Below are 25,125 nucleotides of genomic sequence, written 5' to 3'. Positions count from 1 at the left end.
TTGCCATTCTGTTCCCCCCCTATTACTTCTTTAAAACCTGGTTCCATTATATACGATGGAATTCGATTCTTTAATTCTGACCATAATAGGAGGATCGTCCAGCCTTACCATTCGGTCTGTCTCTGGCCCTACGGACATTCACAGAGTATGGCAAAGCTGCCATACACTTCCTTCAGGAAAAGGGCTTGACAGTCACCTTGGACCAGGCAGCAGAGCACACAGTGCTGCTGGTGTCGTACCTGCGTATCTTTTGGATGAATGTGACAGGAGCTGGTGTTTTTTATTTTATTTTATTTTTTTAGATTATGATTGTGATTTAAGATTATGATTGTGTAGATTGTGTCATACATTGAAATCTGAAAATAGTTGAAGAATATATGCTTATTTTAATGTTGGTACACCAAATAGCGGAGAAAATCGCCCTGAATCAAACAGACTGTGCTCCATCCAGCTAGCGAGCTAGCAGCTAACAACAAAGAACATCGCTATGTAACATATCTAACATCTGTATGTTTAGCATGTCACAACATGCTGATAGAACATGAACATGCTAAAAACACATAACTACGCATAACTAGATGATCACCAGTGTTGGGCACGTTACTTTAAAAAAGTAATTAGTTATAGTTACTAGTTACTTATCCCAAAAAGTAACTGAGTTAGTAACTGAATTACTTCATTATAAAAGTAACTAGTTACTAGGGGAAGTAACTAGTGCGTTACTTTTTGCAGTAAACATTTAACAATATGAAGTAATTTTACATCTTTGTAGTGTAAATTAAATAAATCAAACTGTCACACAACTTCAGACAACTGGTAGACAGACTGTAACTTCAAGTACTTTCAACACAACAAAAGTAAACAGTTAAACAATATGATGTGCTTTTAAAGTAGTACTGAAAAAATAAGACATGAATTTCTTGGACAAATCCAACTTATCATGATCACTTGCACGGTTGTCTCGCCCCTCCCCTCCCCAACAAACAAACAACACCTTTGCAGCTGTGACTGAGGTCGGATGACAATGAGAAGCTTCAGTAGTAACTAGTAACGCGCCGCATTGAATTACCGGTAACGGGAACGGCGTTATAACGATGGAAATAGTAATTAATTAGATTACCTGTTACTGAAAAAAGTAACGCCGTTAGTAACACCGTTTATTTTAACGCCGTTATTCACATCACTGATGATCACACAGTCCTTGCTTTTGAACAGCCCTAAAAAGTAGGCCTAAGCTTGTTTACAAGATACACTCACCAAGTACAAAAAAGAAAAGCCGGACGACAGGCAATACTGTGAATTGAATTAGCTCACAAATGATAAATTATATTGAGTGGGCTCTTCAACACTTAACACTTTCATAATATGAAAAAAATAATAATAATAATTTTGATCATTTCTACGAATTCACTGCTCCTGACTTGTTACCCCTTTCACCAGCCCCTGTCAAATTGTGCCAAAAGCTCGCTCACACTGACCCAAGAGAAAAACCTTGGACTCGGCTAGAGCTGCCCCCACCGTGGACAGGCGAGCGGATTTTCGCTATGCTCCAAGTTGTTGTTTCATCTAGCCATGACAGTCTCTTCTCATGCAAGAATTCCAGCAACGGGTCATAGCACTCGTCTGGGTTCTTCTCTGCATCTGCGCAGATGCGTGCTTGTGTCCACGATGTACCTAATGTGCTACAGTGGTGGAGAGCCCCCGCCTATCTGCTGAGAGGCTGCCTCGCAGGCTGGTGAGATGCATCATAACAGAGATGGTGGGTGGGGGCAGTTAACAAAGATGTTCAATCAGCGGTATGGTCAGATGGTCAATGAGCACTCAGGCACTACTACATTACTACAAGGACTTCATGGTCCTGGTCAGGTTGGACAACACGTCCTCAGTGACTTATGTCAACCACCAAGGAGGGACATGTTCCAAGCAACTCCTGGCCATAGCACCATGCGGGAAACGCTGCTTAGGAGCAGTGTCCGTCTGTCGCCTCTCAGAGCAGCACTTGTACCAGGCTGACTCACTTCGGGAGTGATTTTTATTGTCGCCTGGAGGTGTGCGCTCGGAAGTGTGAAGTGTGCACTCCTCCATATGGATTTAGATGAAGTGTGTACTCCTCCATATGGATTTAGATGAAGTGTGCACTCCTCCATATGGATTTAGATGACGTGTGCACTCCTCCATATGGATTTAGATGAAGTGTGCACTCCTCCATATGGATTTAGATGAAGTGTGTACTCCTCCATATGGATTTAGATGAAGTGTGCACTCCTCCATATGGATTTAGATGAAGTGTGCACTCCTCCATATGGATTTAGATGAGGTGTGCACTCCTCCAAATGGATTTAGATGGGAATAGATGAATGTGAGAGCCCATGCTTCAACCAGTTCTAGGCTTTTCAATTCATGTGAGGATTGGTGGAGAAGTGTTAAGCAGCATGAGTGTGTGGTTGTGACAGTGGAGACTGAAGACCCATCTCTTCAGGCTACACCTTAACTGCTCCTCCTGAGACATCTACTACCCCCCAGCACTGTGTCTCCTGAGACATCTACTAACCCCCAGCACTGTGTCTCCTGAGACACCACCTGCTTCTCCCCTATACTGTTTCTCCTAAGACTTCTACAGCCCCCCCTTGTACTGTCTCTCCAGTGTCTATATAAAACAATATCAAAAATATTCTATCACAACGACTGCCAATGGCCCCCTGGCCTGAGCTAGATTATGCTTCCTGCTACAACTAGTGAATTGATGATTCACTTGCTTAGTCAAATGTATCGATTGTAAGTCGCTTTGGAATAAGGCGTCTGCTAAATGGCAAAAATGTCAATGTAAAACAGTGTTTCATTGCGTCCTGCAGGGTATCTTGGGTACACCAGCGGCTTCTCTCTCACCTGCATGGTCTTCTTCCTCTCCTCGGTGAGTCATGGTTCATAATTACATAATATTACAGTATAGACATACAGACTTTTCTATAATTACATAATATTACAGTATAGACTTACAGACTTTTCTATAATTACATAATATTACAGTATAGACTTACAGACTTTTCTATAATTACATAATATTACAGTATAGACTTACAGACTTGTCTATAATTACATAATATTACAGTATAGACTTACAGACTTTTCTATAATTACATAATATTACAGTATAGACTTAGAGACCTTTCTATAATTACATAATATTACAGTATAGACTTACAGACTTTTCTATAATTACATAATATTACCGTATAGACTTACAGACTTTTCTATGTTGTCCCCTGCTATTGAAAAGAGCCCTGTAGAGAGTTAACCATAGAGCATGTAGTAAGTACTTGAGCAAGCTAGTACACTGTGATCCGGTGAGGTGGGTGGTTTTCCTCTATGGTTGATGCGAGGACTCTTAGGGGGGAATCCTAAATCGCGATCGACAAGCATGATTACAATCGTTGTACATATTTTCCATTGACATCAATGCAATATTTAGGCAAATGTCGGAATGTCTTGCGAAGCGCAGATCTCGGGTTAGGATTCCATCCTTAGAGTGCAGTCTCAGCAATAACATAATTATGTGACAGCAGCGGGTGACTTCGGGAACAAGTCGCCCACCGACGGACGGTTCAGACCTTTATTCTGAAAAATGTAAATAAATGTCAGCGTTGTTGAAAATCAATGACACATTGGTTAGTCAAGCCAAAATATTGCAATGCAATGGATTCACTTGAGTAATCTCCACTACTACCTAGTTAGTGTAGAGTAGTGGGGATTACTCACCGAATCCATTTCACTGCAATGTTTTGGCTAGACTAACAAGTGTGAATGTGATTTTCAACAATTGAAACTATTATTTTATTTTATTAAATTCAGAATGAAAGTCTGAAAATGTTGATTGGTTGGCGATTTGTTCCCGGTTTCACCACCTGCTGTCACAAATCCGCTCATTCTAAGTCAATTGGAAAAGCGGGGGGTATCCAAACCGGCATGAAGCCAGGTCAAGCACAGCCTCTACATGACATACAGTATCATGCCTGACTTTAAAATGTGGTACCCCGACTATTTAGTCATGTAGCCCACTAGTAATGACTATATAGTGGGACTTATCGGCCAGGCTAGTAGGGAATCTGGTTAGATCAGATAATTGACCTCCGCAGGCGTAAACATGTCTGTCCTGGCACAGTACTATCACAGCTGATTGAACTAATCAAGGCCTTGATGCTGAGGTAATATCATCACACTATGTCAGTAATGTGTGTTAGCACAGGGCTAACATTCAAGTGTGTACCTCTGTGGGCCCACATGACTAGAGTTAAGAAAGCAGGCTCTACTGTCATGTTGTGAGTCACCAATGATTATGAATCCTTCTGCTTGTTTATAAAGCTCTCACTGGCACAGCACCAGAATATCTAAAATACCTTTTGCTAGCATATCAGCCCAATAGAGCTCTCAGGTCTTCTGACGCTGGTTTTCTCTGTGTACCACATGTACAAAAGAAGAGATTTGGTGAGGCTGCATTCTCATTTTATGCACCCAGATTGTGGAATGCACTGCCAGTTTACATTAGGGATGCAACCTCAGCACATTATGTTCAAGTCAAGACTAAAAACCCATCTTTTTAATATTGCCTTTAAATGACTAAATCATTCAATTATGATTCTATAATGTTTGGAGCACTTTGAGCTGCAATGTTTGCAGGAAAAGCGCTATACAAATAAAAGTTATTATTATTATTATTATGAATGAATGAAAATGAGGAAAATCATGTTTTTAGATCTCTTCTGTCCTATTGTTGATGTACTAACTGTAGACTGCATTGTTCCCCTTTATTGCACATACACTTTTTTTTATGGATTGGAGTGTTACAATTTCTTAAGCTGTGTAGTTTTTGTGAGTACCAATGTCTGGTCTACATTTCATGTGAATAGCTACAACGGAAATATGTTGGCTCTTAAAATGATGCGTTGCTAAATGCACAATGATTAGAAGTCTACAGGAACAACTAGTTAGCTCCTAAATAGACCTCCTAACTACTCCAAGGCTGCTTGGTTAGCACACTCTGTTTTCTGAACTCACTTTCTCACTCTGGCTTGAGAGACAGCACCGGTTTGCAAAAGTAGAAAGGATGTTGGCCAGGAGAAGTCTTAACAAGTCGGCAGTTACAGTGTGTTGATGTGCTACTTCTGACAGCTTTTTTTTTTCTCTCTCACTCTCTCCAAGGTCATATACAAGAGATTCAATATTGACTGTCCGCTACGTGGTTATGGCAACTACTCTGTCAACGTCACCGCTCCTCAGGATGGAGGGTGTGAAGCCAAACTGTTCACCGTCAACCAGGAGGTTGGAGAGACGTGTTTGTCTTCACTTTATAGACTTTTCACAGTAATAGTCTAGAGCTAGACAAACATCACCTCCATGTGTTTGACTGTTTATTCTAGACCCTCCCTTATACAGTAGGTCCTTTATGCGGTCTGACCACATACGGTTAGGAGCTATTTACAGTTGGGGGTTCAGGTCATTCAATATGCTAATTACTCTGTGCATCCAGACACATATTGTGTTACCAAGCAAGTGGTTGACCGTCTGTATTGAGGCTGGTGCAAGACCAGCATGGCATGTCTAGTCCTCAAGTGCGACAAATTGCTTATGCCAAACAACTCATTTATATGGTTTTCAGACGGCGTACACCATCCCCATCTTGGCGTTCGCCTTTGTGTGCCACCCAGAGGTGCTTCCCATCTACACTGAACTGCGAAAGTAAGTGGATAAACATTATGAACCCAAAATCAGGCAGATCCCCCTCATTAAACGCCATAGGATGCCATGACTAGTGAACACGAACAATCTCTTTCGCGTTGTACTCATTTGCAGGACTACAATACATGCGTCTTCTTTCTTTGTAATGAAACGCATACATCGTTCATCATGACTAGAATATCATTGCAACCCTGTATTCATCTGAAGCGACTCTGCTTTCTTTTTCACTGTCTGTCCTCTGCGCCCACCAAAGCCCCACCAAGAGACGTATGCAGGGTATCGCTAATGTTTCCATCCTTGGCATGTTCGTCATGTACCTCCTCACCGCCATCTTTGGTTATCTCACCTTCTACGGTAAGATCAGAGCTTCAAGATGGTATCGTAAAAAAATAAGACGCAAAAAATCTATTTCTGCATTTAAAGTGACACACTTCACTGTGTGTGATGTGTGTCTTTGTGTGTGTGTATGTGTGTGTGTGTGTGTGTGTGTGTGTGTTTGTACAGCTTACACTGAGTCTGAGCTCCTGCACACCTACAGCAAAGTGGACCCCCTGGACACACTGATCCTGTGTGTGCGTGTGGCCGTGCTGGTGGCAGTCACACTCACCGTCCCTGTGGTTCTTTTTCCCGTAAGAACGACCCTTCAACAGCCCAAAATAACACGTGCGGCACAGTCAAAACATTTGCTATAGTACAGTCAAAACAACTGCTGCAGGCGTGTGGGTTTTTGGGCGAGCAGGTTTGTCCACTGCAACTTTGGGCCACATTTACAGTGTAAATACAAAAACAAAAGAATGAATGCTGCAGAGCAGATCGGAACTACCCCTTTATGGTATAACACTTACTATGATGCATTATGTCACCTGTGACATATTTCTTTCGAACCAGAATGGCTACGATGCCTTAAAGCGATGTGTTCTATAAAATGTGTGATTTTATAGAAATCTTATAGCAAGTGTTATACTGTAATACAGTATTAGTACATCATTATAAATGCACTTAGAAAGACATTATATTATATGTGACACGTTCTAATGCTTTGGTCCTCATATCGGGATCCGATGTAATGATCAGACTTTTCTTTCGAAAAATTTTAATACATTTCCGCGTTGTTGAAAATCAATGACACATCGCTAGTCAACTAACACAGTTTGTATTGTGAGCCTGCTAACAATGTAAAGTAGTGTTCTAGTTAACTAGGTAGCAGTGGGGATTACTCACCGATATCCATTGCGTTGCAGTATTTTGGCTTGACTAGTGAGTGTGTGTTGCGATTGTCAACAACGTCGAAACGTAGTTCCGTGTTTCAAAAGAAAAGTCTGAACATTTTGATTAGTTGCCGATATGAGGACCAAAGCATTAGAACGTGTCACATATGTGTACGTCATATACAATGTCACTCCCTTTCACACGCAGAATGGTTGATGATGCATCAATATCTCATACCCTAGTTGGCCTAAGCACTGTAGGAAACTATCAAATAGTTTTTGTACCCAATTTACCCTCAACATGTTTTAACATACAGCACCTCAGTGATTGAACTGACACTCTACTGAACAGCCATGTTGTTCTCTAACCGAGAGGCTACTCCCATGTTTTTATTTATTTATTTATGGGCAGTCCCACTTACAGTATATATATAAAAAAAAATTATAGACAGTTACAGTGAAGATTTAGACAGGAAGGATGGGTGAGAGAGAGAGGAGGGATGACATGCAGGATATGTCCACGGCTGGAATCGAACCGGGAGCCCTGCGGTTACATGGTCAGCGCTTAACCCGCTACGCCACCTAAGCGCCCCGGCTACACTCATGTTGGTGTTGGTTTGTCCTTAGATCCGCAGGGCCCTGCTCCAGCTCCTGTTCCCTGAGAAAGCCTTCTCCTGGGTGCGTCATGTGATCATCGCCTTGTGTCTCCTCTTCGTGGTCAACGTGCTCGTCATCCTTGTGCCCGAAATCCGAGACATCTTTGGCATCATTGGTGAGAATGTAGAACAATAAGAATGTACTGTACATTGGAGACAAAAATGTAAACTTCCTGAAAAACACTTTTTTTCCGGGAATGGAACATGTGACTTCCCCAAAAAGCTGTGCTGCTTTATAAAGGGTTACATACCATCATGCAAACTAAGATGCTATGTTATGCCACTGAGTATGTGTGTGTGTGTGTGTGTGTGTGTGCATGCGTGTCTGTGTGTGTGTGTCTGTGCGTGCGTAGGTGTGCATGTGTGTCTGTGTGTGTCTGTGTTATGAGGGTGTTATGACGGTTTTATGGAGGTGTTATGAAGGTGTTATGAAGGTGTTATGTCCCCCTTTATAAAGCACAGCTCATTTGGGATGTGACAAAGTGGATGGTGTCACAATAGGCATTGCACCTGACAGACCTGTTATGTAGTATGACATAGTGTAGGTTTATAGACTGTTGTTGAGTTCACAAGGACGTTATGAATGCTCTATAAAGCCTTTGTAAGTTGTAAGTCATGGGACTGTGATCTCCTCATTTAACTAATCAGATCTTAACAAGCTTCTCCATGCATATTCAGCTTTTTTGGCTGCAGTCACCCCCAGGCTTTCTATGAGGATGGCTATGTGTCTCATACTGGATGCAAACCCAGATGTATTTACATTCAATATAAATTGAGCGTCCAAAAATAATCGACATTTCTGTTCAACTTGTCTGTCTGTCCAGGGGCCACCACCGCGCCTAGTCTGATCTTCATTCTTCCAGGGTTATTCTACATTCGCATCGTTCCCACTGAACAAGAGCCAATGAATTCAAAACCAAAGATCCAGGTAGGTCTTCACACCACCGTTCTGACATTGTGCTGACAACTTCATCCCTTTTTAATATTGCTGGAAGTTTATGGAATGATCATGTACTGTCCATAATGATCAGATGTACATAGTGCTCGATCCCTCTTGATCCCATGTGGTGTACTACCATCAACTGACTAATGTACGACCATCGACTGACTGATTCCCTGGCTGTGTTTCAGGCTGCCTGTTTCACCGCCATGGGCTTCATCTTCATGTCCATGAGTCTGACCTTTATTATCATCGACTGGACAACCGGTGAGAAGCGAAGTGGAGGTGGCCATTAAAAATGTGTCCGTCCACGTAGAGGGTCCCACCGGCGTACAGCAGAATGCATCGTCCGCAGCTGTGCTCAGTCCTGTTCGGAATGTGAGAATAAAAAAACCAAAGTCATTTGAAAGGCTGGACCCACGTAAACAAAACGTAAATGTGTTCTTACCACGATGGTAGGACCGTTTCCCCACCAATTCAAAAACAAAAAGGATATGCTACTCTTCCATGGAGGCGAGAGTCGTTGAGGAAGCCAGTGATGTCACTTCCTCTAAGGAAGGGGATCTGGACAGAGATTGCACACAGGTTGTTTACTTATGATATGTGTCAGAAGAGTTGACAAGGGTGTTGCCCCATGGGAGCCCCTGAACCACTACTTGCTGTGTGGGGCTTTTAAAAGCCATAACGCTGGTGCTTTCAACTGAGAGCATCTGGTGTCAAACAAAGGTGTCAGAAATAGAAAAGTAGAGGGGTTAATTTTCTCTTTGCAAAGTACCTTGATCTTTGTACAATCAGGTCTCAACTGCCAGCCAAGTGCCAAAACTATTCATCCAATGTTGTCAAATCTCGACTGTGATTTTATTGACCAGTTTTAAGAGCCATGTATGGTGCTGTTTTAAGGAAATGTAGAAATGAAAATGTATTCATGACATATTGCTGTCTGTGAAGTTCTACCTGTGCTCACCAATACAAGTTGAGTTATTGGTGGTGTCTAGTTCTATTCTCGGCAATTAGGAACAGACATAAATAACCTCATCATCTGATTTCATTATCAAACTCGGATGGTGCAGACTTTAAAAAACAAAATGAGCCAAAGAATAAATCAAATACCTTTTAGGATGACCTATTTATATTTCACCATGTTACATAATGTATTTTCCTGATATAGATTATCATGGAGAAGTCAACTTTTTCTCTATTAAGAAGAAAATATATAATTGCTTTGTTTATTCAATGTCATCACTTTAAGCAAAACCAGCCTTTTCAAGATGTTGGAGTCTATTAGTGAGGCTATTAGATCTGCAGGACAACAGCGGTTACAATTTGGAATATTAGTTTTAGAATGTAATAAATGAATATGGGAACATGCACAGGAATCACCAACACATAGAGTAGTGAACTATTTCAAAGCACATCGGAAGAGTAGTGATCAATAGAACTGTGAACCAAGATATTGTGTATATAATTGAAGTCAGTCATACCTTTAATTCATCCTTTTGTGTAAATGTTTATGCTGATACCATGGAAAGAGGAATTGAGAAGTAATTTCTTTGATTTTGAACCAAGACCTAGACCTTTGAACCAAGCCAAGAATGCAATGCGGCCAAAATGAAGATCTAAATGCCCGAGAGTCAAATGTGAAATGCTGATGTGTCTTATTTGACATGTCCATATTGCCTGTTAAGTATCATGCATCAAGTCCCTGCTTTTCAATGATTTGTGTAATTGAGACCGAGATAAAAGTAAGGACTTAGGGAAAACATTTAGGAGACAACACAAGGCTATGTCTGAAATTGCATAGTTGAGCTCAACAAATCCATATTGAGCTGAAGAATCTTGGAGCCCAATTGGGCGGCTGAAAGCTAGTTTAGGAAGGACAAAGCTGAGTGTCTTGGGGACACTGTTATAAAAAAGGTGACCTGTTGCTAAGCAGATTTTGTGTTTGATATGGCACCATTGTTGATGATATTCTATTTTCAATAAACATTAATGGTTGTATGTATTCATTGAGATGAATGTGTCTTTTGATAGTTAAATTGTTCAAATGAATCATAGTTCTAATTCCTTCTCCGAAAAGAAGAGAAGCATTATGAATACGACTATACACTTTCACACCTTTTCACTTCTCACAATTTCATGGAAATTGCCTAATATGCAGTAATATTGCCTAAAGCACGGTTGATCACCACTAGCCTGGGTGTAGTTCATTATCAAGCTTGTTACCTGTTATTATTAGCCACTCTAATTCCTTATCATTATTATGCCTTATTACACACAAATACAATACACACAAATTGCAATACAAAATGTTGGCCTCTAGTTAACACTGGATCTCCTGAAAACAAAAACATTAACTTGGGAAGTAGGTCAAAACATAACAAACAATTGCTTGGGCATCATAGATATAATAGATTTCAATGACCATTGTGATGGAATAATATTGCCTACTAAGACATTTTGTTTATTGATAAGAGTGTTCCTTCACCTGACTGAGTTCACAAGGGCAAAACCAACACATTGACGACCTCAGCCTAGTAGACAATGAAACCAGTTTCTCTACTTGAAGCTTGACATTGGCTAGACAACAGACACATTTAAATGATTACAAAGACCTGATTGCTCTCTTTTCTCCTGACCTGCACCTAGATGGACTAAGCCATCTAGAGCAGTTTTGGACTTTTGTGTTTCCCCAGGCCCAGGACTCTAGGACCAGACTCAACCAGTTTTGGTGCTTTTCCACTAGAGTGCCAGCCCGGGTCGACCCGGGTCAGCCCTGTTTATTATCCTTTTTCCACTGCCAAAAGTACCCGTGCCATTTCTGGTATCCGGGCCAAACAAGAACTAAAATAGTTCTTGTTCGCGATGGGTACCAGAAATGGCACGGGTACTTTTTTGCCAGGCTGCGTGTGACGTGTGACGCTGCACACTGTTGATTGGTCAAAGGAAATCGTCATCCCATGTTCATAGATTTCTTCGCTAACCGCCATCTTTAAATACCACAACAGATTTCGCTCTATGTCACTACTGTTTCTGTAATAGCTTATTAATAAAGATTCGAAAAATTATGCTGACCATCGTATTATCTTAGTTTAATGTCATTTCAATGCATCATAGAACTTTTATTTACAACAAGCATAACAAAAAAACGCTATTATGGCGATGTGCTGTGCCTATGGTGTTGCTGGTTGAAACTCCCTTTGACAGTGTGGGGAGAGAAGTTCTACCAGGGAATTCGCTCCGCGCTGTGTCGACCGTGATAGCAGTGTCGTATCGACACCATTCAAATGGTTTTGGATTCCCTGTCCTCTCCCCTATCCGGACACGTTTGATTTGTTATCCTAACCCACGGTAAATCACAGTTATTAACCCGCAAAGGGTGCCTCCGGGCACCGTGTTTGTCCGTGAATAACACCGGCTATGAAGGTGGTACAATCACAATACTCCTTTGCTAACTTCACCATCGGTATACGGTAATTTTGAGCCCTTAACCACCGCGCTGACACCCCGAGAAGATATGCTTTTAACCGTAAACTCAATGAACCGGGAGTTCACCCACTGCTCTAAGCAGCAGCACGTCATGGAGGATATCAGCGGGGGGACAGACAATTTCTACCCGGGAATTCGCTCCGCGCTGTGTCGACCGTGATAGGAGTGTAGGATCGACACCATTCAAATGGTTCTAGATTCCCTGTCCTCTCCCCTCTTGGGACACGTTTGAATTTTTACCGTAACCCACGGTAAACCACAGTTATTAACCCGCAAAGGGTGCCTCCGGGCACCGTCTTTGCCCGTTAATAACACCGGCTATGAAGGGGGTAGAAACACAAGACTATGCTGGCTCACTCCAACATCGGTATACGGTCATTTTGAGCCCTGAACCACCGTGGTGCCACCCCGAGAAGTGAACCGGGAGTAATCTCAATGAACCAGGAGTTCAACATGCGTCAAGTGCTTATATTCACTACGAGCAGTGTCGACATCGATCAGGCAGTAGCCATCTCATATGCTCATACAGTTCATAAAGCAGACAAGTGAAGGCAGTGGTTTTAAGGGTTCAAAAAACATGACTTTATTATGTGTACATAGCTTCCTCTCTCTCTCCCTCTCTCTCTTTCTCTTTCTCTCCAAAAAAATCACAGTTAATAATATACCACATGCCGAGGAAAAAGTATACGATAGCTTCAAGTTCCTCCATGTTGCTATTGTTGTGGCTGTGTTGTGTCTCGTGAAAATATACGTCACCACCATGGCGAACTACCGTAATTCATGAACTATATGCCCAATCTAAAAAATTCAAAGTTTCTGAAAGCAGAGAAGTTGCACTTTTTGAACAGTTTAACTTTTTTAGGCTTATTACGGTAGTTCACCAACAAAAAAAGCACAGTGCTCAACGTGTCAGGAGAAATAAAAATAGAATTGTGTCGGCATTTCCCTGGTTGCGAGATCTAAACTAGTCTACTAGAACTGAAAGCGGCAAGTTACAGGCACTTAACATTACATGTTGTAAGGCTGATCTGTGCACGATAGTGCTGCATTTTGACAATATTCTTATCGCATTTCCCCCTGCTGATCTGGGGGGGGAATCTTATGACACTGTTATGACGCGTAACTCCGCCTACTATCTCCTACTCCTCCTACTCGTTCCTGGTCTCTTGTGTATAGTGGAAAACGTCGCATATCCAGAACTGTTCAAAAGCGTGCCGAAGTGAGCCGTGCCGTGCCGACCCGGGCAGTGTAGTGGAAAAGCGTAGCATTTGTGTCCCTTTTCCACCTTTGTGTCTCTAGGAGAAAGTGGGGGTCAATTCACCCTTAACCTTCGTCCCCCATCATCTTCCTCCATGTACAAATCCACACCCCTTGCTAATGATTGGCCCATACCTCACCCGAGGGCGGGCTTGTTACCTGAGTGTACCTGAGTGTATATACAGAGATGTGAACAGTGATCTAGACTTTCTGAGAAACTTTGACTGCCAGACTTGTCTGACATGCTGTAAACTTTCTCCTTTTGCAGAAGTATATTAAATACCTTTTCCTATGCATTTTGAAACAAAGCAGGCTGCCTTTCTTTGATTCTGTATTTAGGTATTTATACGACAGTTTGGCGGCGAGGAAATAAGGCTGCAGGGTTTTTCTTGACACCATGAATAAAAAATACCACCAGTAATACTATTACTATACCACCCCTGACAAAGCATAAACCCTTCAGAGAGAAGAGGTTCCGTATCCAGAGTACAATTACACAATCAATCAAGTGTTTCTACACTTCCTCTTCTCTCTTTCTGTGCCGGACTTGTGTCACATAGCACTAAATACGGAAGCTCCATGTTAACGGTCTGGAGTCTCCTTCATGAGTAGTTTAACATCGGAGGGGTACTAAATAGCCTCAAGTGAACGTTCCTTGTCTGACTTCGACGGTGAAATGAGTCGAGCATCAAAGTCGAGGAGCCAGGAGAACAACCTCAGCATCCTTCTGAGCCAGCAGGAGAACGAGTCCCTGGTAGAGCTCCTGGGGCGGCGATGTGTGGTAAGTCTAAGGGCACGTGTATCTAGGACACTGTATGCTGGCAGGCCTGCTTCAGAAGCTATTTGAGATAACCATCCAATGTATTAGAAGACAGAAGAGCATCCATTTTTTTTTTTTTTTTACATATTGCTCACATCTATTCAAACTCTCCACAAGTGCATTGGGGGTGGATTCTTAATTGGGCAAAGTCATCTGGTTTCCCATACCCACCTAAGTTGGTGTTAGAGAGATAACTGTACCTCCCACTCAGCCTTCACCTAATACATACTGTAGGACCTCTTGTATGTATCACAGGCTCTTGACTGTCAAGACTTCTGCAATAGGAATGACTCATTTGGGATTTTGTTCCATTAATGACATCAGCATTCATAAAAATGTGACAAGGTCTGGTGAAAAGGTCTGCATGCCGGCAATTCTCAAGTCGTGCAAACGAAAACTAAAAACAGCTTCTTTAAAATAAAAAAATAATTTAAAAAAGTGTTTTCCGTTTTTCTTTCATATTACGAAAGTTGAAGTGTTGAAGAGCCCACTCAATATAACAAACAGTTTTAGGATCACTACATTTTATCTGTGAATTGGATTCACTGTATCGTCTGCCGTCCTGCTTCGTAGGCTACTGGGTTAGTGATACATGGCTTGTAAAACAAACTTACGTTTTAGGACGTGTTCAAAAGCAAGGACTGTGTGATCCTCTAATTATGTGTAGTTATGTGTTTTTAGCATGTTGATTTTCTATCAGCATGTTGTGATGCAGTTATATGTTCATAGCGATGTTCTTTCTTAGATTTTCGGTATTTGGTTTGAGGTGTACCATCATTCTAAGCATATCTTCTTTAACTATTTTCAATGTATGACACATCATTACAGCTTACAATCTGCACTTTCATCATCTGTAAAAAAATAAAATAAAATGACCTTGCCCTACTTGGGGACTTTTTCACCAGACCCTGTCACAAATGATCACTTTACAATAAGTATACAATTATAAACATGAATGAATGCCTTAGTACGGTAAATAGGACTTCGACATGTGTTCTGTATCTGTTCTGCATGCGAGTTCAAGAAACATGTAAGCATTGTTGATGATAAGTTTAATAGTCCTGTGGGAATAATGTCTATTTCTAGAAGCTAAATGCATATACATACTACAATGTTACCGCTAATACGTTTACCAAAATGTTTTCTTTGAAAGAAGTTATTCAAATACAATAGATTCTAAGTAAGTAAGTAATTGTGACAGTGACACTGAAATAGAGGGACTATGTATATAAAGTGTTTTCATTTATAAATGGTGAAACCAATGTGTACACAAATACCCTCAAGTCAAATCTGACATACGAATTGTTTGATTTCCAAAAATGTTTCACTGCCACATTACTTACCGAGGGCACTGTATACAGTGCTCTTTATAGCAAGACCTTTGATGACACGAAGCTGTACACCTTCCATTGCTAACTATTGGGGCGGCTATGGCGCAGGAGGTAGAGCTGCCATCTGATGATAGGTTGAAAGGTTGGCAGATCGGCGGTTCGAACCCCAGCTGGCCACATGTCAAAGTGTCCTTGGGCAAGACACTGAACCCCAAATAGCTCCCAGTGAGCGGGCCGGCGCCTTGCATGGTAGCTTGCATGTGTGAATGTGTGTGTGAATGGGTGAATGAGAGGCCATTGTAAAGCACTTTGGATAAAGGGGCTATAAGTGCAGTCCATTTACCATTTATTGACTCGATCAGGACATTGCTACCTAGAATTGTAAAGCGTCCTTGTTTTTTTTTGAAAGGCGCTATATAAATTAAAGTTATTATTATTATTATTATTATTATTCGCTACATTGTGATGAAAGTACAGCCCTTTGGATTTAGCATCTAGAACATAACAATTCCCCTAAATGGAACTGGAACTCTCTCCGCACACCAACCTGGACTCCTTCAAATCAGCCCTCAAAACCCATCTGTTCACCAAGGCCTTTGGCCCCTAGTCACTGTTTCTGTTTTGTTTTGTTTTGTTTGTTTTCTGTTTTTATCTGTCTGACCACTTCCTTTAGAATTGTAAAGCGTCCTTGGGTTTTATGAAAGGCGCTATATAGATCCAAGATATTATTATTATTATCATTATTAAATGGTTTGATGTGTCTGCAGACCCTGTCTTCAGCGGTGGCTGAGCTGTGGATGGCCCTTCCACACAGTCCATCTGAGTGGAGTCTGCAGCACACAGGGGTGGTGTGCTTCATCAAGGACAACCCTCGGCGCTCCTACTTCATCCGCCTTTTCCTCATCAAGGTTCCACTATTCATCCAGATAGCAATAATAGACACACTACTGTAACTAATACTTAGGTACAAAACAGGTACATAAAGGAGGAAGAAGAAGTACACTTGCGTGTCATGTCAACACCCTTTGTCTGTCACAGACACATTTTCTCTTCACATAGGAGGGAAAGCTGGTCTGGGAGCAGGAGCTGTACAACCAGCTGACATACCACAGCCCTCAAACCTTCTTCCACACCTTTGCTGCTGATGTGAGTACAGAGTACCCAACTCAACATGACTTAAGTCAAAATGACTGTAGCTCAGACACATTTCACTACTGCAAGGGTGGATTACGACAACCGTAGTGCACTCAGGTCATTTAATGTGTCATATAACGTGCTTTATGAGTGTGCATCATAAAAAAAAGTGTTACGCCTTTTGTAAACCATTAAGAATCAAATAAACAATGGGTGATCTGTTGCCACAGGACTGCCAAGCGGGCCTAAACTTTGCCAGTGAGCAGGAGGCTGAAACGTTCAGAGTGACAGTAGAGGAGAAGATCAAACAGAGGGCCAACCGTCAAGGTCAGTCAAACTCAGTAATATGAGCAAGATTGGACACATTAATATGAGCATGGATTTATGTAATCAGAGTAAGATTGGAAAATGTATCTCAATGGAGATTTACTATTGAAAATGTTATTAACACTAGAACAGCCATGAGCCATGGGTCATTTGACCCCTGTGAGTAAAGAAAAATGTTCTTTGCACTCGATCAAATTTCAGGACCCTCCTTTCATGACTTTTCCTAGATATGTGCGTTCTACCACCCAGTATCCTTACATTTTCCAAAATCACCTCAGGATAAGCTAGTATGAAGCTATTTTGTAGGCTCTTTTAAGACTTAATTGGGCAAGGCACGGCTGTTCTAGTGTTAAGGCCACAACTAGGCTTCGGTGTCTGTGTTTACATAGTTCTCTTTCAATCGCCTGTCTGCAGTGTTCCAACATAACCTAGCTACCTAGCTTAAATGTTCTTCTGGAAAGTTAACAGCTTGTGTGTTAGGTTGTGTTTCTGTTGATTCAGGCTTCACTGTTACCAAGCAAAGTTCTCTCTAGTTTGATTGGCCAAGAGACACTACCAGACTACCAGAACTACTTTCTCTCGCGCCCCTCTGGTGCCACGCGGGTTTTGTTGCCAGCTGGGCCCTATTCCATGAAGCTCGATAAAGGTCTAAGCCTCGATAAAGTTTTAAGCCTCGAAAATGTTAGCTTGCGTTCGGTGCCATCAATGTGGCTCAAATAATTCGCTGCTTGGTTGAGCTCCTTCTGAGTCAGATATAATTAGCCTGGTCCCGACCAGGCTAAAACACAGGCTATAGTCATCCGTGCGTCAAAAAAGGCTCACAGGCGGAAACTAAACCCTGAACGAAAGTTCCTCATGTGTCTTTTAGGAAATATTAGTTCCCACTTCACATGAGATAGATAGATTAGATAGTTTGACTGTGTGATAGATAGATAATTTGATATTTTGAAAGTGTGATCGATCGATAGATAGTTTGATTGTGTGATAGATAACTTGATATTTTGAAAGTGTGATAGATAGATAAAGAAAAGAGTGTAAAAAAAAAAGAAGTAATTGTCTCAACTTGCATTGCCATCATGACAGCGGTCTAGCTAGCGTAGTGGTTAAGGCTGTGGACTCGAGTTCCAAAGGTTGAGAGTTCGAGACTTGACTAAGTCATTCATTTTTTTTTTTTTTACATTTAACCGAAGATTTCATGCAAAGGTTTCAAACACCATTGTAATCGTGTCAGTTCTTGTAAATTAGCCTGCACCATAATTTTATAGCCTACAATACTTTTTTAGATGAGATTTTAGATTAGATTCAGACAACGAAATGCAGTAAAAAGTGCGCCTGAAGAGGGATTCGAACCACTGATATAAAATGTCGAATAAATCCTATGGCAGCAGTCAATACCACTACGCCATTGTGGCGATATGATGGTTTGTAGCCTGCTGCGGATATCACCACAGTAGCAATATTCATTTATTAAAATATGAACATATAACAATAACTGGGGCTAGTATGACCTACGCATTTAATCGGTCAGCAATTTCTTGCCAAACCATTTCCCTCGCCTTGTTAATTGCGGCAGTATTGCACTATTTTACATCTTATTTTTCCGTCTTCATAAAAATCAATAATTCGGAATGCTGCGCAAATGTAGTACCCCTGCAGAGTGGAGTATCTTCATTTCGACAGATCGACACTTCAGGGCTTTTTATGTCTGCGTGCACGCGCCCATATCGAAGATTTGTAAGCCTGTCTTCTGTGAACACTGATGACACAAGGCTGATCCTCATTCGAGGAATCACCTGAGGCTTGAATACCAATCTCGAGGTCCCTGAGCGCCGCATTTAATTATAGCGCCGCTATATTAAGCCACCGTTAGTGAAACGGACCCCTGGTTGCTGAGATTTCCTTATGTACACAACCATCAAAGTGCTCCCCTCTTTTACTGTACTAAGTAAAAGAAAGAGTCTAGTTTGCTCCCTCGTGTTAACTGTTGGTTGGAGCAGTGCTTGGCTAGCTAGCCTACTGAACACGACAGCCTGGGCCATATTCCACAAAGCTCGATAAAGTTCTAAGCCTCGATAAAGTTCTAAGCCTCGAAAATGTTAGCTTGCGTTCGGTGCCATCAATGTGGCTCAAATAATTCGCTGCTTGGTTGAGCTCCTTCTGAGTCAGATATAATTAGCCTGGTCCCGACCAGGCTAAAACACAGGCTATAGTCATCCGTGCGTCAAAAAAGGCTCACAGGCGGAAACTAAACCCTGAACGAAAGTTCCTCATGTGTCTTTTAGGAAATATTAGTTCCCACTTCACATGAGATAGATAGATTAGATAGTTTGACTGTGTGATAGATAGATAATTTGATATTTTGAAAGTGTGATCGATCGATAGATAGTTTGATTGTGTGATAGATAACTTGATATTTTGAAAGTGTGATAGATAGATAAAGAAAAGAGTGTAAAAAAAAAAAGAAGTAATTGTCTCAACTTGCATTGCTGTCATGACAGCGGTCTGGCTAGCGTAGTGGTTAAGGCTGCGGACTCGAGTTCCAAAGGTTGCGAGTTCGAGACTTGACTAAGTCATTCATTTATTTATTTTTTACATTTAACCGAAGATTTCATGCAAAGGTTTCAAACACCATTGTAATCGTGTCAGTTCTTGTAAATTAGCCTGCACCATAATTTTATAGCCTACAATACTTTTTTAGATGAGATTTTAGATTAGATTCAGACAACGAAATGCAGTAAAAAGTGCCTCTGAAGAGGGATTCGAACCACTGATATAAAATGACGAATAAATCCTATGGCAGCAGTCAATACCATTAGGCCATTGTGGCGATATGACGGTTTGTAGCCTGCTGCGGATATCACCACAGTAGTAATATTCATTTATTAAAATATGAACATATAACAATAACTGGGGCTAGTATGACCTACGCATTTAATCGGTCAGCAATTTCTTGCCAAACCATTTCCCTCGCCTTGTTAATTGCGGCAGTATTGCACTATTTTACATCTTATTTTTCCGTCTTCATAAAAATCAATAATTCGGAATGCTGCGCAAATGTAGTACCCCTGCAGAGTGGAGTATCTTCATTTCGACAGATCGACACTTCAGGGCTTTTTATGTCTGCGTGCACGCGCCCATATCGAAGATTTGTAAGCCTGTCTTCTGTGAACACTGATGACACAAGGCTGATCCTCATTCGAGGAATCACCTGAGGCTTGAATACCAATCTCGATATCCCTGAGCGCCGCATTTAATTATAGCGCAGCTATATTAAGCCACCGTTAGTGGAATATGGCCCTGGTCCCCCCACTTCACTGTTATTAGCCTGGCTCACTAGCATTTGCCACACTAAAGGCCCTTGCACACCAATGCGTTTTTTACGTCCGTAAAAATAATAATAACAGAACTCATGTTGTGTCAACCAAGCTTGCACACCAATCCGTAATTTTCGTCCGTCAAAAAAACAAAACGCAACAGGTTCGATTTTCTGCGTTTTTCGCGTCCGTCAAAAGCCTTTTGAGAGTTGTTATTGACCACTCCGCCATGGTTTTGACTGGGACACATCGTCAAATTAGAACTGCAGGACAGTTGGATTAATGCTTACGGAAGTACATGTCTCAAGTATTATCTCGGCGGTTAGTCGAGTGAAAGAAAACAACATACAGATGATAATTCACACAATATAATACCACGAAAGCGTACGGCACTAAACAATAACATTCATTTGGGCAGCATCACTAAACAATAACATTCATTTCGGCAGCATCACTAAACAATAACATTCATTTGGGCAGCATCACTAAACAATAACATTCATTTGGGCATCATACTAAACAATAACATTCATTTGGGCATCATACTAAACAATAACATTCATTTGGGCAGCATCACTAAACAATAACATTCATTTGGGCAGCATCACTAAACAATAACATTTATTTGGGCAGCATCACTAAACAATAACGTTCATTTGGGCATCATACTAAACAATAACGTTCATTTGGGCAGCATCACTAAACAATAACATTCATTTGGGCAGCATCACTAAACAATAACATTCATTTGGGCAGCATCACTAAACAATAACATTCATTTGGGCAGCATCACTAAACAATAACATTCATTTGGGCATCATACTAAACAATAACGTTCATTTGGGCATTTATTAGCAGGTGAAACTCCCCTTGCTGCCGACGAGTTCTGAGGATGGGGTGGATCCAATATTTCCTTTTCCTTTTCCTATTTTCAAGAAGTGAGAGGAGCACAAAATCATCCTCACTGCTTGAAGACTCCATGTTGCGTAAGGAGAGTAACGCAACGTAAAAAACGCAACGGACTCCGCAACGGACCGGTGTGCAAGGTCTCTGTGCGTAACGTTTTTTTCGGATGACGGATTTAAAATACGCATGCGTAAACGCACGCATTGGTGTGCAAAGACCTTTAGTGAAGCTATCCTATCTGGCTAAGAACAGAGTGATTGGTTAGTTATTAGTCGGATATAGCTATACCTCAAAAACTCTGGTCTGGTTTTGATTGCTCTCCATCTCTCCCCCTCCTCAAATGGCTAGCTTTGCTCTCCTCAATACTCATTCCGTTAACAACAAGGGATATCATTCTGGAGAATGAATTCAATTTCTTGTGCCTCACTGAAACCGGGCTCCAGCATAATTACTTTTTGACACTCAACCAGGCCATTCCACCTTGCTACAGCAACCTGCAACAGCCCCGTGCCCTGGGTCAGGGTGGGAGGCTTTTGAATGCCTTACTTAAATGATTGGCCCTCAACCTGTGCTAACCATCCTGGTCTACCAGCCCCCCAGACTCTCAACTGTATTCATCTCAGAACTGTCTCATCTACTCACCTTCATCAGCTCATGCACCTGTTCCATCCTCCTCCTCTGGCTGGGACTTCAACATTCATGTGGACACCAATGATCACCGATCACCGACGACCTACAGAAGTGAGGTCGACCATCTGGCTCAGTACAGCAACCTCAGCAACCTCAACCTCAGCACAATAACCTCGCTCTCAACACAGACAAGATCAAGTTGGTGGACTTCGGGGAGAAGAGGCAGACACAAGACCCAATCACCATCAACGGGGTCTGCTGTGGAGAGAGTAAACAGCATCAAGTTCCTGGCGGTTCACATCACCAATGACCTCACCTGGGATAAACACACCAACCAGGTGGCGAAAAAATCACAATGTTGCCTATTCCATCTAGGGCGGATGAAAAAGTTCGACTTAGGGCCTAAGATCCTAAGGGCCTTCTTCATAGGCACAACCTGCATCCTGACGGGTTGCATCACTGCCTGGTACGATGCCCATCCACCTACAAGAACCGGTGTGTCAGAAAGGCCCTCAGGATCATTAGGGACCCAGCCACCCCAATCAGAGGGTGTTGGAGCTACTGCCGTCGGGGAAACGGTACCAAAGCCTTGGGGCTAAAACCCAGAGGCTGACAAGCAGGTATTTCCAGGAGTAATCAGGCTCCTGGGGAAATGCACCGGAAGGGTGCAAGGCAGTGGCGTAGCAGACGGGCCCGCAAACGACGCACCGCGGGGGGGCCCCAGCCACTAGGGGGCCCCCTAACATTGGATCTAACATTGGATCCAGAAAATAAGTGGCCCTTCATTGTGTCAACCTACATTTTAATATATAGGCCTATATTAAAAAATATATACATAGTTAGCCGTATCCAATAGCAACATGACTTTGACGTCACACGTAGGCAGCGAGACACAAGGAAAATGAGCAAGCGAAAATACAATACAAAGTACAATAAGCATTCTTTAGGTGGTGGTAGATTCTCTATTCGGACATTATAGCCGCTATATGTGGGACTGTCGGTCCGATATTGTAAAAAAATCTAATAAAAAATGTATGTTTACGGAAGTACATGTCTCAAGTATTATCTCGGCGGTTAGTCGAGTGAAAGAAAAACAACATACAGATGATAATTCACACAATATAATACCACGAAAGCGTACATTTACATTTACATTTACATTTTTGGCATTTAGCAGACGCCTTATTCCAAAGCGACTTACAATCAATACATTTGAATACTAAGCATGTGAATCAGCAGTCCACTATTCGTTGCAGGAAGAGTACTCTAGCTCGGGCCCGGGGCCACTGATAGAAGGAAAAACCTTCTCCCTATTATCGCCTTCTACTAAAACGTTTTTGTTTTTTTACAGCACTAAACAATAACATTTATTTGGGCAGCATCATACTCAAACTCAGGCAGAAGGGCAGGGTCCGGCCAGGTTCACAGTCACAGGCTGTCAGTGCATCATACAGGTACATAATTCAGCATGGTTAGGCTATATATAGCTGTTTCTTTTTCTATTCTACTATTCTATTCTACTTCTGCTGTCTGCGTCTCCCTGGGTATTCCTAGACCAGATGGCAAACAGTAAAGAAATGCCACAATATACCAGGACTTAAGAAACGAGATGTCCAACAAAGGATTTGACTAACCCTGGCCAATTTTACGCAACAAGTAGACTCTGGTGCAGCGGAGACAGGGTTGCCAGATGGGCTGGTTTTTGGTGGATTTAGAAGTTTTTAGATTGGTTAGGTTGGAAATTCTCAATCCCATTTGGCAACCCTTAGCGGAGAGTCTACAGCTTGTATGTTTACAGATATCGCGCTGCTGTGCACACCACACTTTGTTAAAAGAAGGCAAGGCAAGGCAAGGCAAGTTTATTTGTATAGCACATTTCATACAACAGGGGCAATTCAAAGTGCTTTACATGCATTATTTAAAAATACAGCAAGGATCATAAGGGAGGAGCATAAGAAAATAAAAATTACAATGAATAAAAGCAAATAGAAGAAGTAAATAGATAAAACATTTAAAAAGACAATAGTTAATGGAAAAAAGACATTGATAGAAGTGTTTGTGTTTAATCATAACTGGTGCAAAACATGAAGGTTTTTAGCTTAGATTTAAATATTTTAAGGGTTTGGGCCTGTTTGATTTCTTCAGGGAGTTTGTTCCAGGAGCATGCAGCAGCGTGACTGAAAGCTGCTGCACCGTGTTTTGTTTTTACTCTTGGAATAAAAAAGAAATAAAGCTTGTACTTTTCTACTTATAATACATTCTACTGATGTAGTCTACCATTTGATTTTAGTTATTGCTCTCACTTGTTTGTACCTTTTGCTAAGTCAAGCATTTAGAATGTAGAGTGCATATTGCGAAATTTCGCAACGTCAATAACGCATCGGCCTCTAAAAAACGCACGTTTTTAAAAAATATTTGTATTATTATTTATTTTATTTTTTTCCTCCGTTGCGAAAGGGCCCCCGCCGCCACCTTGCGGGGGGGCCTCGGGATTTTGCGGTACGCCACTGGTGCAAGGGTCTGCCACCCCTCACCCCTCAACCCCACGCTCACTGCGGAAATGAACATAATTGCAGTATAATAAATACTGCACACGACTGGAATACTTGTACACCATTTAACTAATTTACTACCATACTGTTTTGTATTATATTGCATTTCATATGATCATACTCTGCACAGCATTTTTGCACTATTGAGGCCACTGTAATATCCATCACTTTATTATAATATTTTTTTTACTTACTCACATTACGTATTATTATTGTGCTATAATTGTGTTTTGTATCTGAATGCTGCACTGTCAATGTTGAGGAACCAAAGCCAAAGAAGTTGACTCTTGTGTCTGACTACAGTAAGATAAAAAGCAATAAGTAATACAGTAATAAAAGCAATTCTGATTCTGATTCAACGACACCCTCTCCAATGAGTTCCTGTCCCTGCTAGACTGCCTCAGCCTCACCCAGCATGTTAACTTCCCCACCCACAATAAAGGCCACACACCTGACCTTGTGTGTACTTCGAAGTCCATTACTCCCACCAACCTCTGTGGCCTCCAATTTCCTCATCGCTCACCACCTCGCCATCCAATTCACTGTTTGTTCCCTCCACCCCTGATCGCCTGCAGCGCACTATGACAGGAATACTAGAAATATCAGCCCCACAGACCTAACTAACGTCCTAAATTCCCATCTCACCCCTGTCCCCCAGCTGTATTCTCCAACTGATGGCGCTTTTCCACTACCGTACCGTACCGTACCGTGTGAGCCCCGTTTGTTTTGCTTTCTCCACTGCCAACGAGCTGTACCGAGCCGTACCGAGCCGTGCCGAGCCGGGACGATTTTAGCTCCGCTTCCATAGGGGTAGGGAAAGGTACTTTTTGC

General features: G+C 41.7%; 1 protein-coding gene across 8 annotated transcripts in view; it reads left to right on the top strand.

Moving 5' to 3' along the window:
* The window catches only part of slc38a5b (solute carrier family 38 member 5b), a 30,458-nt gene extending 19,915 nt beyond the window's left edge, over positions 1–10,543 (top strand). For all 8 annotated transcript variants that reach the window (XM_080534145.1, XM_080534144.1, XM_080534140.1 and 5 more), the window contains 8 exons: positions 2,853–2,911; positions 5,197–5,316; positions 5,654–5,733; positions 5,987–6,087; positions 6,238–6,362; positions 7,569–7,713; positions 8,422–8,525; positions 8,729–10,543. In XM_080534145.1, the coding sequence (XP_080390271.1) occupies positions 2,853–2,911; positions 5,197–5,316; positions 5,654–5,733; positions 5,987–6,087; positions 6,238–6,362; positions 7,569–7,713; positions 8,422–8,525; positions 8,729–8,833 (839 nt within the window). In that variant the 3' untranslated portion in view covers positions 8,834–10,543. The remainder of the gene's footprint in view (positions 1–2,852; positions 2,912–5,196; positions 5,317–5,653; positions 5,734–5,986; positions 6,088–6,237; positions 6,363–7,568; positions 7,714–8,421; positions 8,526–8,728) is intronic.
* The last annotated feature ends 14,582 nt before the right edge of the window (positions 10,544–25,125 follow it).

Source organism: Nansenia antarctica (genome assembly GCF_963989245.1).
Source record: "Nansenia antarctica genome assembly, chromosome: 6".
Taxonomy (NCBI): domain Eukaryota; kingdom Metazoa; phylum Chordata; class Actinopteri; order Argentiniformes; family Microstomatidae; genus Nansenia; species Nansenia antarctica.
The sequence above is the reverse complement of the archived record's forward strand: the minus strand, read 5'-3'. Positions and strand labels throughout refer to the sequence as shown.